Genomic DNA, 14,000 nt, shown 5'->3' on the forward strand with positions numbered 1-14,000 from the left:
GAGAAAACATGCATTTGGCACATCAGAAAAAGGGCTCATACATTTGTCACTGAGACTTGACTTAGGGCTCAAAGGATCACACATATCCTCCAACCACGAACCTCAGATCCTGATATAGTTACCGGCACCGACTACAACACCAGCACCAGGATTCAAACTCTCCTTGGGGAAGGCCCGAATGCCTCCCTGACATCAACCTGCTCCAGGGTAGGCCCATAATACACCCTGATGATGCAGAAACAGCAACAACCTGATCTAAGGGCAGGTTGCTCTACCCCACCACCCAAAGGTGAGATGAAATCTGCTCTGCCCTAGGAGCTGTACAAGAAGCAATATCTCTATTTACAGAAGACTGTCTACAACACCCACAACTAAGCAGAACTTTTCTTGGGACCACAAAGACTTTCTCCTAGTCTTCATTCTAGGACCTGTACAAAAACCAAGATCTCTGACGACAAAAGACTGACTTTGTCAACCATGACTAAACAGAATTTTTTCTGCGACCATAGAGACATTGGGGTTGGACAACCAACATTCCAGGAGCCTGTAGTTGGTCTTTTGACAGTATGCTTCATGGGCAGAGACACCCTGTATCTCTTGGGCCAAAAGAATTTTCTTTCTCATTTCCCCAACATTTGATGTGCCTATGTAAATACAAATGAATAAAATTATTTGAGGGACAAATCAGTCTCATAAGGACTGAGTGAAAATAAAAAATGAGCAGTCTCAAATATCCAACTCAAAGCTAATGACAATAGAATCAAGAGACCCAAGCCACAACAAGTTATACTCAAAAGGGACATGTCACTCTACCAGTCCAGGGTATGGAATGCATGCTGGGAACAGTGATGGAAGGAGGTCGCCACTGGTGGTGGGAATTGCCCTAATTCACTCTATCCTAAATATAATTGTGAAAGACTTGTTATTCACATAGTTCTCAAAAATTAAAAAGAAAAAAAAGGGCTCATAATCAAGACATATAAAGAACTATTTTTTATTTCCTGAAGAATCATTTTGAGTTTCTATGCTTTCACTTGATTCTTTCAACGCTTTGCTGGGACATATTTATAACAGCTGAGTGGAGTTTGCACACTAATGTTCTAACATCTGTCTTTTCCCAAAGTAAACGTCATTGACTAAATTTTCTAACTGTGATAATGAATCTTGCTTTTATGCATGTCTCACTATTTTTGGCTATATTCTTTTTTTTTTTTTTGGGCCACACCCAGTAACGCTCAGGGGTTACTCCTGGCTATGTGCTCAGAAGTTGCTCCTGGCTTGGGGGACCATATGGGACACCGGGGGATCAAACCGCGGTCCGTCCAAGGCTAGCGCAGGCAAGGCAGGCACCTTACCTTCAGCGCCACCGCCCGGCCCCTATTTTTGGCTATATTCTAAACAATATGAAAATATAACTTCTTTCTCACTATACAGGCGGTGGTGGGTAGGGAGGGAGATTTGGATGGGCCATAGGTGGTGGGAATGTTGCACTGGTGAAGGGGGTGTTCTTTACATGACTCATATTTGTAACCACCGTGTTTAAATAAAGAAAAAAAAAGAAAATATAGATTCTTGGAGTTCTCGCAGAGAAAATAGTAATAGTTATTTTTCATACAAATACTCCTCGCTTAAAGACCTACCTGTTAGCAACCACTCGCACTTACGACCATCTCTTCACCGTTATTTTATTTTAAATATCCTTTTTCCACTCTACAGTACAATACTGTGGTTTCTGGTGCTTTAATATACCTACTTTACTAACTTTATGTTCTGTAGTACATTGCAGTACTGTGGGTAAATGATACAGCCTATGCAAATTAAAACAAGTGGAAGTTTTCAGTTTGATCTTTCTCCTTATTTTACTTATTCAGAATACTGTATTGTCAAGTACTATGCATATACTGTACATGCAGTTCCTCACTTAACGACCAAACAGAACTTGGTTGTTAAGCAAGGAGTATCTGTATTTTTAATTTTATTTTAGGCACTACAGTTTAACGTACTGTAAATGGTAGGGTTTCTTACCAATTTACTGTTTCTTGGGGAAACTGCATTGCGTATTTCAACCAATAATGCAACCTCGGATTAGCTGAATACTGGTCACTGGCATTGCTGTCTGAGAAAATTCCTGAGTACCAGGTATTACTGCTGAATTCACTTCCAATGATGTCACCATCCTTCTCTGTTAATTTGCTGGATTTCAAAGGCTGCCCCATTCGGTCTCTATATGATGGAGCTGCTGAAGGAAAACATCACAAACTCCTTTCTGCCTGCCTCTAAGTATTTTTTTTGGGGGGCCACACCCGTTTGACGCTCAGGGGTTACTCCTGGCTATGCACTCAGAAATCGCCCCTGGCTTGGGGGGACGATATGGGATGCCGGGGGATCGAACCGCGGTCCGTCCTACGCTAGCACTTGCAAGGCAGACACCTTACCTCTAGCGCCACCTTCCCGGCCCCAGTATTTTATTTTTGTTTTTTATTTTTCAACAAGTTTCTGTGCTTTTGATGTTTTTAATTTTTTGACTTCCAGAATCTTCTGAAATTGTTACTTTTGAGATAATCTAGGGTGTTTTTGTGTTTTTTTTTTTATTATTGGAAGAGTTGAAACAAAGCTCCTTGCTTACTGTCGTTTTACCTAAATTAATTCCTCAACTGTTTTCTTGCAAAATATTGTACTGAGCAATTTAGTCATTCAAGTGATTTATATGTATCTTCTAAAATTCTTATATTTCATTTACAACCATCTACAACATGTCTTACCCATATAAATCTTCTATGTCCACCTGCTATACACATAAACGAATTGTGTAAAATAATTCTAGAATATATTATGTGATGAATGTACTTTTGAGTAAATAAAATACATCTGCCAAGATACCAATAATTATCACATAAAATCACTTTTACCAAGCTGTAAAGCATTGTTTTTCCCTCTCCCAACCATAAAATGTAGTTATAACTAGAAAATATCTCAAAATATTTCACTTAACTCAGCTACCCACTTAAAATTCTCATATATTGTGATTCAATAAAATATAAGTATATTTTGCAAATTGTATACATTAAAAATTCTTAGAAAAATGTTGATTTTATTTTCTTAATTTGTACAACTAAATCCAGTATATACAGCAGATCTCCAGTATAAGGGTTTATTTTACATAGAATCCAAATGTTACAAAATTTAAGACATATAATCAATGATATTAAAAAATTTCCATTGGTCAACTTACTTGTTCAAGCTTAAAATATATTATAAATTCTAAGAAATAATATATTACCAAACATTTTGTTCTAAAGTAACATGATAACTACATAATTCTTTATTCTAGATGAATCAAAAATATAAACTATATATGTGAATGAATCAAAAATACAATGTTTTTAAGTTAGTGTCAATACTGCCCTATCAAGAGGTATTTTGTAAATACATTATAAATAAGGGTCTGGTTTCCTTCAAATACCACTTTCACCACTTTGTTGTAAAGTTTGCAAAGTATTCCTTCCTATTGAGTATGAGTTTACCAAAATCCTTGATAACTAAAAAATCTTTTTGAATGCCAACTATTTGATTCACTAATCAAATCTATGTATGAAGTAATTACTTCTAAATTAACTGGCCTTACATTGGTACCATTAGCCGTTATTTTGACTTTGGCAATTGTTTCACAGCTCTATCAATGAGTTCTTCTGTATCTATTATTGTCTTACATAGAAATTTTATTCCTAGCTTCCAAGTACATGGTAGAAAAAACCTACTAGACTATGCTAGCCCTGGCTAAAGTAGGAAGCAGTATTTAAACATGTGAGTGATACTGAGGCTAGAGGGACAGTTCAAAGATTAAGGCAATTCCTTGCATTGTGACCAAGTCCTGTTCAATCCAGGGTACTGCAGGTTCCTTAAACCAGGAGTGATCCCTGAGCAAAGAACTGGGAGTCAACCCTGAGTATAGCCATGTAAGGCTCAAAACAAAAATTAATATTAAAAAGTTAAAAGTGTGAGGGGCCGAAGGGGTAGCACAGTGGTAAGGCAGTTGTCTTGCACACTGATGACCCAGGTCAGACCTGGGTTGGATCCCTGGCATCCCATAATGTCGCCCGAGCCAAGAGCAATTTCTGAGCACAGAGCCAGGAGTAACCCCTGAGTACCACTGGGTGTGGTCCAAAAAATGAAAAACAAAATTAAAGTGTGAGATGATATAGAAGGAAGTCTGCTTCTGAATGAAGGTAGCATGTTTTCCCCTTATGTTGCTTTGAATTTCCTGTATCCCAAATACAAGTTTTTCATAGTCATCTGGTTTCACCCTCAAATGTTTACATGGTTTCCAGTTTATTAAGTAGTCTGTGTCTCTAACTCCAGACCACTTCTCTAAGTCTCTAATAGTCACATGCACTTATTTCCCTAACCTGTGACTCATTCATTCCCTCTTGCATTTTTTGTTTTGTAAATAATTCTAGTTTCTTAAGTCATTCTAACAACTTTTCACCAAGAATAACTCTAAACTCTGATATTGGTTACCTACTTCAGGTCTTTGCTGGTAATTCCAATCACAGTTATATAGCACCTATCTTTACAAAGAAAATCTAGAGAAAACTGATAACGAATTTTATAAGCAAACAATCACAGCAATTTCAAATGGGATAAATGCCATCCTTTCTCTTAATCAGTATAATTCTTGACCATAAGTTATTTTGGTTAATAGTAATTGAGCCATTTCCTCCAAATCCTGAGGAGACAAAAGTGGCTTAAGTTTAATTAAATAAAAGCCATGTTACAATATTACCAACTATGAGAATAATTTCTTTGAAATACATAGATCAGTTAAAGAGCAGTGCAATGTTTTAATCATAAAACAATAACAAATACCTATTTTAATAGCACCTCTAATGCTACACATATAGTATGTTATCAGTTGGGTGATCAGCCTTTTTTTAATTAGAAAAACTAAAGTTCTGAGTATATCAACATTGACCAAAAGTTCATTAAGAAATCATTTCAAGGACCACTATCACAATAATAGTTGGGAGTGATCACTCTTGACAAGAACTAGGTGCTGAAAGGAGGTAAAATGATATATACATAGATTCATGATATCCCTTCACTAACAACATTGCAAATCAATGTTTAAAACAGGAAAAAAGGGAAGAGACAAGGAGTGGAGACAGATGGCAGGAAAAAGAAGAAAAATGTATGCCATACTGGCAGGAAGGGGGGAAAGTCAAGGGGGAAGTTGAGAAGCAAACTGGGGATGCTGGTGGTGGGAAATGTACACTGGTGAAGGGATGAGAGTTGGACATTATATTAACTAAAATTCATTCATAAACAACTTTGTAACTATATCTCATAGAGATTCAAAATAAATTTCAAAAGAAAAGAAATCTCTTCAAGTTTAATTGGCACTTTACTGAATCTGGTAATTTACTCTGGAATGGATGTTAATTCAATAATTCTATCACAGAATCATAGAGTTTTAAAATCTGCAATATAAAAATTACTTTCTAGAACTCTTTGGTTAAAATGAAAATATGCCTTGCAAGCGCTAGCCTAGGGCGGATCACGGTTCAATCTCCTGGCGCCCCATATGGTTCCCCCATACCAGGATCAATTTCTGAGCGCATAGCCAGGACTAATCCCTGAACGTCAATGGGTGTGGCCCAAAAACAAAAACAAAAACAAAATTAAAATATGGCTATGCAAAGCTAATTATTCTGTTTTACTATACACTGGCCACATTTTATCATAATATTTCAACAACTTTCTTCAATGCAGGACAGAGTAGTATATTATAAATTTAAGAACAAATAACAGTTAGCTGGCATTTTTCATGGACTTTTGATAAGGCTATTGAAAAGTATCACATAAATTTGAGTGGTTTAAATTTTTCATTCCTAGACTACAAGAAATGTAAAAGTGTGTGTGTGCACTTTAAGTCTTTAGGTGGTATTTAAAGGCACAAGTCTATTACTCTCATGAACACAGAAACATACACAGAAAATACATTTAATTATAAAATATCAATTTTAAAAATGATTGTCTCTCTTGGGTAGTTAATGCTGCAATGGCAATGGTTATTCTTACAACCGAGGTCAAGTTTCCTGCTGCAGAATGATCACTTCCATTTCTGTTTCATCCTTCGTTTCCTGCTTTGTTGAGATCACTTGGGAGAGAAACAGTAGTCACAACTGTGTCTTGATTTTGAAATGATACTTCTATGCAGGATGGCGGTGGTTTATACAAAAATATTGCAAGTCCGTTGAAGAAAATGGTGATAATTTTACAAACAACACCTAAATATAAATACAAGAATAAATTACCGAATTGGTCAATTACTATAAAAAAAAATTCCTATTAAGTTTCTGGTCAAGTATTCTTCATGAACAGAAACTACCTTTAAAAAGTTTGAGATGCTCAAATCGGGCCAGATATATAGACTCACTCTTTTCTCTGAGATGCAAACAGAGCTGTGAAAAATTATGGGTACACGCACTTGCCCACACAGCAGAAAGCCGGCCATCTGAGGAGGAAAGGATGAGCTAAGCCCTGCACTGCCAAGCCACACTTGCTGCCTCCATCTCTTAGAATCACAGTTTGCTGAATGGCGCTACCTCAATACCCCTTTATGTTTCCTTTGGGGAACACCAATTTGACCATACTTTAGGTACGCCAGTTTTTTAGTTGATTATCACTGGGGCTTTATGGAGTTGGTGTGGCACCCTCCTCCCATAACTTTCTTTCAGAAGGTCTGGCAGCTGAGTAAACACTCCTAAAATTCGTAGCATCGGTAAATTGAATTTCTGGACAACTATATTTGTTTGATGCTGTCATCCCTAAAAGAACACCCCAATTTAACAAAATGGACAGTTAATAACAGGAGCTTACTAAGCCTTCCTCCACTGTATTAATGACTTCATTGGAGATACAATGATTTTCACGCATGTGCTTGCTAATTTATTTTATCTTTTTTTTCTTCTCTTCCATTCTATTTATTTATTGTTTTATAAATAACTTTGCTTTCACTTATCTGGAAACAAACGTATTATGATCAACTATGTCAACTATATGATGCATTTTCTTTAAATAATAAAATGATCAAAAAAGTTTGAGCATTATCATTCAATATTTATGTTTTTAAACTTTAGGGAAAGGGCTGGAGTGGGAGCAAGTGGTACAGCATTTGCCTTGCTGTGGCTGATGACCCAGGACAGACATGGGTTCGATTCCCGGCATCCCATATGGTCTCCCAAACCAGGAGTAATTTCTGAGCACAGAACCAGGAGTAACCACTGAGTGGCACCGGGTGTGGCCAAATAAATAAATAAATAAACTTTAGGAAGAAAAATGATACCTATCAATAAAAGATCTACATATAATCCAATGAATTAGCTATTTTTCTAAATAAAATAAAATAATAATTAAATAATAAATAAAAATGTACAAGTCTTCTATTACTGATTAAAGCTGTACGTTTTGTGTAATAAATATTGTACGCCACTAAATTAGCTCACATTACATTTCAATTTTATTGACAAGATCATATTTTATAAAACCTTGCAGGCAATGAAGAGCTTTAAAAATCAAAATAGCTTATGGGGCTGGAGCAATAGCGCAGCAGTACGACATTTGCTTTGCACACAGCTGACCCAGGACAGACCTCGGATTGATCCCTGGTGCCCCATATGATCCCCCAAGCAAGGAGTGATTTCTGAGCACATAGCCAGGAGTAATCCCTGAGCATCACCAGGTGTGGCCAAAATAGCTTATATACAACATCCTTGAATTCCAAGTTAAAACTTGGAAATATAAAACTCTAAAAATAACGAAGGAATCAGAGTGATAGTACAGAGGAGGGCAAGGCACTCAACTAGCATGTTACTGAGCCAGATTTGATACCAGCACCACATATGGCACCCTGAGCACTGCCTGAGTAAACCCTGAAAACCAAATACAAAACCAAAAACAAATACAGAACAAAATCCCGGGGCTAAAGTGACAGAACAGGTAGGGTGTTTGACTGGCACACAGCAGACCTGGACTTGATTCCCAGCATCCCATGTAGTCCCCAATCCCTGCCAGGAATAATTCTTGAGTACTCAGTCAGGAGTAAACCCTGAGCTTAGTGGTTGTGGCTTGGTTGTGGCCTCAAAAGACAAAAACAAACAGAATCCTTTAAACTTTTTAGATAGCCTCTGTGGGACTGTTAAGTACAAAAAAAATGAGACATCAAGATTTATTATCGCTGAGATATAACTAAGCATTGACTGTGTGTTCGTGTGTTCAACATCCAGATCCACACCTAGACACAAACATACATGCATGAAGATGTGATTCACTTTACAAGCTTTGATCTGTTTTCAAAGAAATTGATTTTGAGCACAAGTATAGAAAGCAAAAGTAGTTCTGTAACAGTACAAGCCTAGACATTCTCTTTGAATAAACAAAATAGTCTCATGGTAAAGTTCTTGCAGAAGTTAACTGACTCGTGTTAATCATTAATAATTTACTCAAAAAATGTGTATTTGAAAAATAGGAATGCCCACTCAATCATTACTGTATTTATATGAATACTTTAGGGATAGCTATTACTATGTTTGGGGTGCACTTAAAGGTACACATTTGTGTTGAAGAAAGAAATTTCACATTCATCAGAGTAGCTTTCTATACTTGAGCTCAAAATCAATCTATTCCTACCCTCAGACTACCTCTATGGCACTCTCTTTCTGTCTCTGTCTCTCTCCCCCCATTTTTTTTTCTTTTAAGCACTATGGTTTACAATAATTTTACTGAAAGAGTATAATACAGATCGTTTTAGTAAAGGACACTTTTTTTTTTTTTGGTTTTTGGGCCACACCCGGCGGTGCTCAGGGGTTACTCCTGGCTATCTGCTCAGAAATAGCTCCTGGCAGGCACAGGGGACCATATGGGACACCGGGATTCGAACCAACCACCTTAGGTCCTGGATCTGCTGCTTGCAAGGCAAACGCTGCTGAGCTATCTCTCCGGGCCCAAAGGACACTCTCTTAAGTTGAGGTACTGAGCTAAGATATTTTTCCTCCTTATCACTGATTTATCATTCCTAAGAAAGATACCACTTACTTATGGATACTAGCATATGAGCCATCTTGATGTTGTTATACATCCAGCAAGCTCCTTTAACGCCACATTCATTGATATCCCAGAGAACACAGGTGCTGTCTATTGTGAACCCAAATATAATTGGTCCAGGTATTGTGCCTAGGAGAAGTAAATATATAACACACTTGTTAAACATTCATTTATGGTGAGAGATTTTATATGTATATCTTTTATCTTCGTAGATAAAAATTTTTACATTTTTTAAATGTACATTTAAATGTACATTGCCAATATGCAAATAATCAAGCTCATGCCCAAAAGACAAAAGAAGTTAAAGTATGTTGAAGTTGAAGTATTATTTATTAGAAAAATGAATCACCTACATCCAGTTATTTCTTTTTTTTTCTTTTTGTTTTTGGATCACACCCGACAGGTGCCGGGATTCGAACCACCAACCTTCTGCATGCAAGGCAAATGCTCCTTGCTATCTCTCCGGCCCCATCCAGTTATTTCTTAGATCAGCATGAAAGAGACTAAGAACACTGGACTGAGTTTTCCTAGTCTCACTTTCACCATTAGTTAAGTCAATTAACTATAAACAGGGGCCCAAGAGATAGTCTAGTAGGTAGTGCATGCAGCCAACCTAGATTTGATCCCTGGCTTCATATATGGTCTCTTGATCCCAGCCAGGAGTGATCCCTGAGCACCACTGGTGTGGCCAGAAAAAAGTCTATTTATATCAGGGAGATAAAAAATAATTATTATGCGATATGTAATACTACATCTCAAATGTTGGAAAATATCTTTCAACAATTATGTTGTTTTCTGCTGCATTTAAGTAAATTTTCTTGACATATCCCACAAATATATCAATATCACTAATTAAAAAACTAGCAGTTACCAATTAAGAAAAATTGCATACCTAATAATCGAAGCAGCATAAATTGTATCCCCAATGCTAACGAGCGTTGTCTGTGATTAACACACCTAGAAATATTAAATATGAAACAAAAGTATATATACAGTATACTTACTCTTCCAGAAAATTATTTTTATACCAGCTTAAGATATCTACAGATAAAATAATTTTCAGAGTTTATACCCAACAGTCTTTCTTTAAGTTAGTTATATGAACTTACACACAACCAAGAATTTTAAAAATAGTCAAGCTTTAATAAGTGCATTGAACATAAAATGTAAGGAAAAAAGAACATTCATTAACAGGACTTTTTGTCAACTGCTGAAATTGCAACTAACTGAAATTGCAAATGATTCTAATTCCAGTGTTTACTTAACTTTGAAATAAAAATCATACCTACCTGTAAAGTAGGAGGAAAGTGTTGAGGTAATGCAAACATATCTGAATCAATAGTAATTCGATATTTTAAATTTATTTTAATGTTTTGTATTATTATATACAATTTATATTTGTAATAGATTGTAGTTTAGATAAGATGGTTACAACAATGTCAACATCAGTCTTGATGTATTTGCATAATTGCCTTTACTAAGTTAGATGAGTAAAATCCTTGCAGTGCAATTTTAACTCATTTCTTTAGACAGAAACGTTAAACGCCTCCATTTAGCAAAATGTACGTGAAAAAAAAACAGAGAATGAAAATCAAGGAACAAAGCTTAAAAATAAAATTAAAATGCTAGTAATTGTTAGGAAGGAAGAGAACTATTTTTCTAAAGCAGTGCTGATACAAGTATGGAAAGCATGTATAACACCACAAAAAGCCCAGCTTCTTACCCATCAATACTAATTACAGAAAGGTGTTAAACTGCAACATCACTGTCTGAGGCAGGCTACCATTCTAGTTGTGACATTACAACTAGTAGAGGGCATTACATTTCCCCAGGATCAAATGGGATGAACACATCTCCAGCACACTCTAAAAACTGGCAGCTATCTGTGTTCAATGAGGTGACTTTTTCAATGACAAAGAAATGAACAGCTTTCAATGGAACTGATAGTCAACAGAAACCCCAAGTAAGACCATTTAATTTTTCACAATAATATACATACCTCAATATGGACACAGTTATCGGAGTACCAGCCATAAAGGTAAAAATCACTGTAAAGAAGAAAACTGCAAGAAAAATAGGCAAGTATGTACACCGAGTTTCACATTTTCCAGCTTTTGCTTCAAAACCCAAGATCTCTTCAGTAGGTGGTATTTCTGTCTTCTTTACAATACAGGAGCATCTGTTATATACCTAAAATATTACACATAAAAATATTACAAATATTTATCTTGATATATATTTCTAAACATGAAAAATGACCTACATTAATCCATATATATGAAGTTATTAATTATAGTATTGGGTTTAAAAAGCATACACATCAAATTTTTCGCATTAAAATTAGACCAAGAAATTACACACTTTTTCAAGAGTGCTTGTTTGTGCAGATATTAATTGTTTATTTGTATTATACATTTTTAGCTATGTGATTCAAAATTTTCCAATTGTTTAACATTCTATGACCTTCTAATTTCATCAATACATACTTTTAATGTATCAAGATATTTTTTCTTTTTTTTTTTTACTTTTGGTCATTTTAGTAATTGAACCCATGGTCTCACAATACAAGGTAAGAGCTTAACTACTGAATCACATTCCTAGCCCACCAATACTCTTTTAGACCTAATTTTACATATAGGAAAAAAGCTACCTGTTTATCTCACTCTAAAATAATAATCACCTCTTTTGTTCTGATTATGTCTTACAAATTTGGAGAATTTAAATCATTAGAACTGAGACCAACAGGTGTTTTCTCAACCTACTTCAAACTAAAGTCATATTTCTATAGATTTGAAAATATGATAACTACTACTTCCTAATAACTTTTCACTAAAACTTTCATAGGTATTTTATGGTAATGATCTAACTCATTCTATTTCGAAGATAAAACCACATACAAGTAATCCAAGTATTTAAATCTATGAAAACTGCACAGAATTTTTTTGGGAAGAGCACACCTGGAAACCTCATGGGTAACATTACTCCTAGCTCTGCATTCCAAAATTACTTCTGGCAAGCTTGGGGGGATGATAAGGAATGCCAGGGATCGAACCTGGCTCAGCTGCATGCAAGGCAAACTCTCTATTCACTATTACTCCAGCTCTCACCAAGATATTTTTTGTACATAATTCTCATCACTTTAAAATCTGTTTGTTAGAAAATATAAAATACATGAATTGTTGGGGCCAGAGCCGTGGCGCAAGCGGTAAGACATCTGCCTTGCCCGAGCTAGCCTAGGACGAACTGAGGTTCGATCCCCCAAGCCAGGAGAGATTTCTGAGCACATAGCCAGGAGCAACCCCTGAGTATCACTGGGTGTGGCCCCAAAACAAAACAAAACGATCAATTGTTTCTCCAATGATCACCTGAAAATTCAAGCACTAGTCAGTTGAGATATACACTTAATGTATTTATCATACCAAAATCATAAAAGGGGTTAGGCAGAGAAATAGAAAGTAGGATGCTTATCATGTTCTCAATCAACTTGGCTCAAAGACGAATGCCCATAAGGTTCTCCAAGACCAAAACACAGAGGCAGATTAAGCACATAGTGTTTAGGGTTTTTTTTTATATATATAAACAACAACAAAGATCATTCAAAAGATGTATAAAGAGGCAGGAGTGATAAATCAGCAATAGGACATTTAAGTACAGAGTAAATGCCAAAGGTGGAGAAAAAAAGTGAGGGAGAGAAAAAAGTCCTATGACATTAGAGGGCTAAAATAGCTGAGAAAGAGAAAACAACTTAAAAGCTAAGCATTTCAGTTCAGTAAAAGAAGTCATATACAAAGATGTGAGCAACTATCAAAGAGATTTTCTAATAGAAAATAAAGAGTATAACCCCAGCTGTCCCAAAGGACAGAGAAAACAATACACAAATATGCAAACACACTGCCTTGGGAGAGGAAGGCCGCAGACACAATTACCTTCGACTGTTCATTGGAGAAAGAATGTTTGCAGCCTGCAAAGCATGGAGAAAAGTATTGGACTCCGTTTTCTCCACAGACAGGATAATAATATGATCGCAAGCAATTGCAATCGGCATTACAAGGTGCAGTCAAATTCCCCAGCTCTCCAGTTCTGTGAAGAGAAAATTCCTTGAGAAATTAAAAAAAAAAAGATGCATGCTTTATTAGAGAGCTTTATTTCTTGTAGAAGATAAAGATTGTATAACCATATAGTTGTACGATATTATGCCAGTGATAAAATAAATAGCAGTGGCAATGAAAGCAAGTTTTCCTATGATCCCAGCTATTGCATGGGATAGCAACAGAATGGGTTGTTATTATGGGTTAAGTGATGATCAGAGGCATACCTTGCCTCTAGTTACTAGATGCCAGCAGCATTCCCTTATTTCTAACAGCCCAAACACTACTGCACCTGGTCAAATTTCTCTGATGTAAACCTGGAAGCAGGTTAAGACTATTGTTATCAAGACATTTATTATCCTAATAGGAAAATAGACGTCTAGAGAGAATGTCTTTTTCTTTTACTTTTTTATTCTTTTCCCCTTTTGGTCATCACAATATATATATATATATATATATATATATATATATATATATATATATATATATATATATATATATAGCATTCCTAGGTTCCATGGTAGGATATTTATTTGCTTGCATGAGGCTGACCGAGATTAAGTCCTCAGTATCACATATGGTCCCTAAGTCCTGCCAGGAGTAATTCCTAGTCATAGAACCAGGAGTAAGACCTGAGCACCACTGTGTGTGGCCTCAAAACAAACCAGGAAAAAACAGAAACAAAAAAATACTACCCAAGCTCAGTGCTATCCCATGCTGCCATTTAATAGAAACATGTATGATAATAAAAAGGATGACCTTAAGACAAAATGCAGCCTCAGTGACTCACTCATACATTCCTTTATCCAA

At 36.0% G+C, this 14,000-nt stretch overlaps 1 protein-coding gene across 1 annotated transcript in view; it reads right to left on the bottom strand.

The window, feature by feature from the left end:
- Positions 1-5,999: 5,999 nt before the first annotated feature.
- Positions 6,000-14,000, bottom strand: part of SLCO4C1 (solute carrier organic anion transporter family member 4C1) — a 51,416-nt gene continuing 43,415 nt past the window's right edge. The window contains exons 9-13 of the mRNA XM_049769131.1: positions 13,029-13,182; positions 11,102-11,292; positions 9,995-10,059; positions 9,094-9,231; positions 6,000-6,287 (exon numbers count right to left, since the gene is read on the bottom strand). Coding sequence (XP_049625088.1) covers positions 6,127-6,287; positions 9,094-9,231; positions 9,995-10,059; positions 11,102-11,292; positions 13,029-13,182 — 709 coding nt within the window. The 3' untranslated portion in view covers positions 6,000-6,126. The remainder of the gene's footprint in view (positions 6,288-9,093; positions 9,232-9,994; positions 10,060-11,101; positions 11,293-13,028; positions 13,183-14,000) is intronic.

The sequence above is a fragment of the Suncus etruscus genome, chromosome 2 (genome assembly GCF_024139225.1).
Source record: "Suncus etruscus isolate mSunEtr1 chromosome 2, mSunEtr1.pri.cur, whole genome shotgun sequence".
In the NCBI taxonomy this organism is placed as follows: domain Eukaryota; kingdom Metazoa; phylum Chordata; class Mammalia; order Eulipotyphla; family Soricidae; genus Suncus; species Suncus etruscus.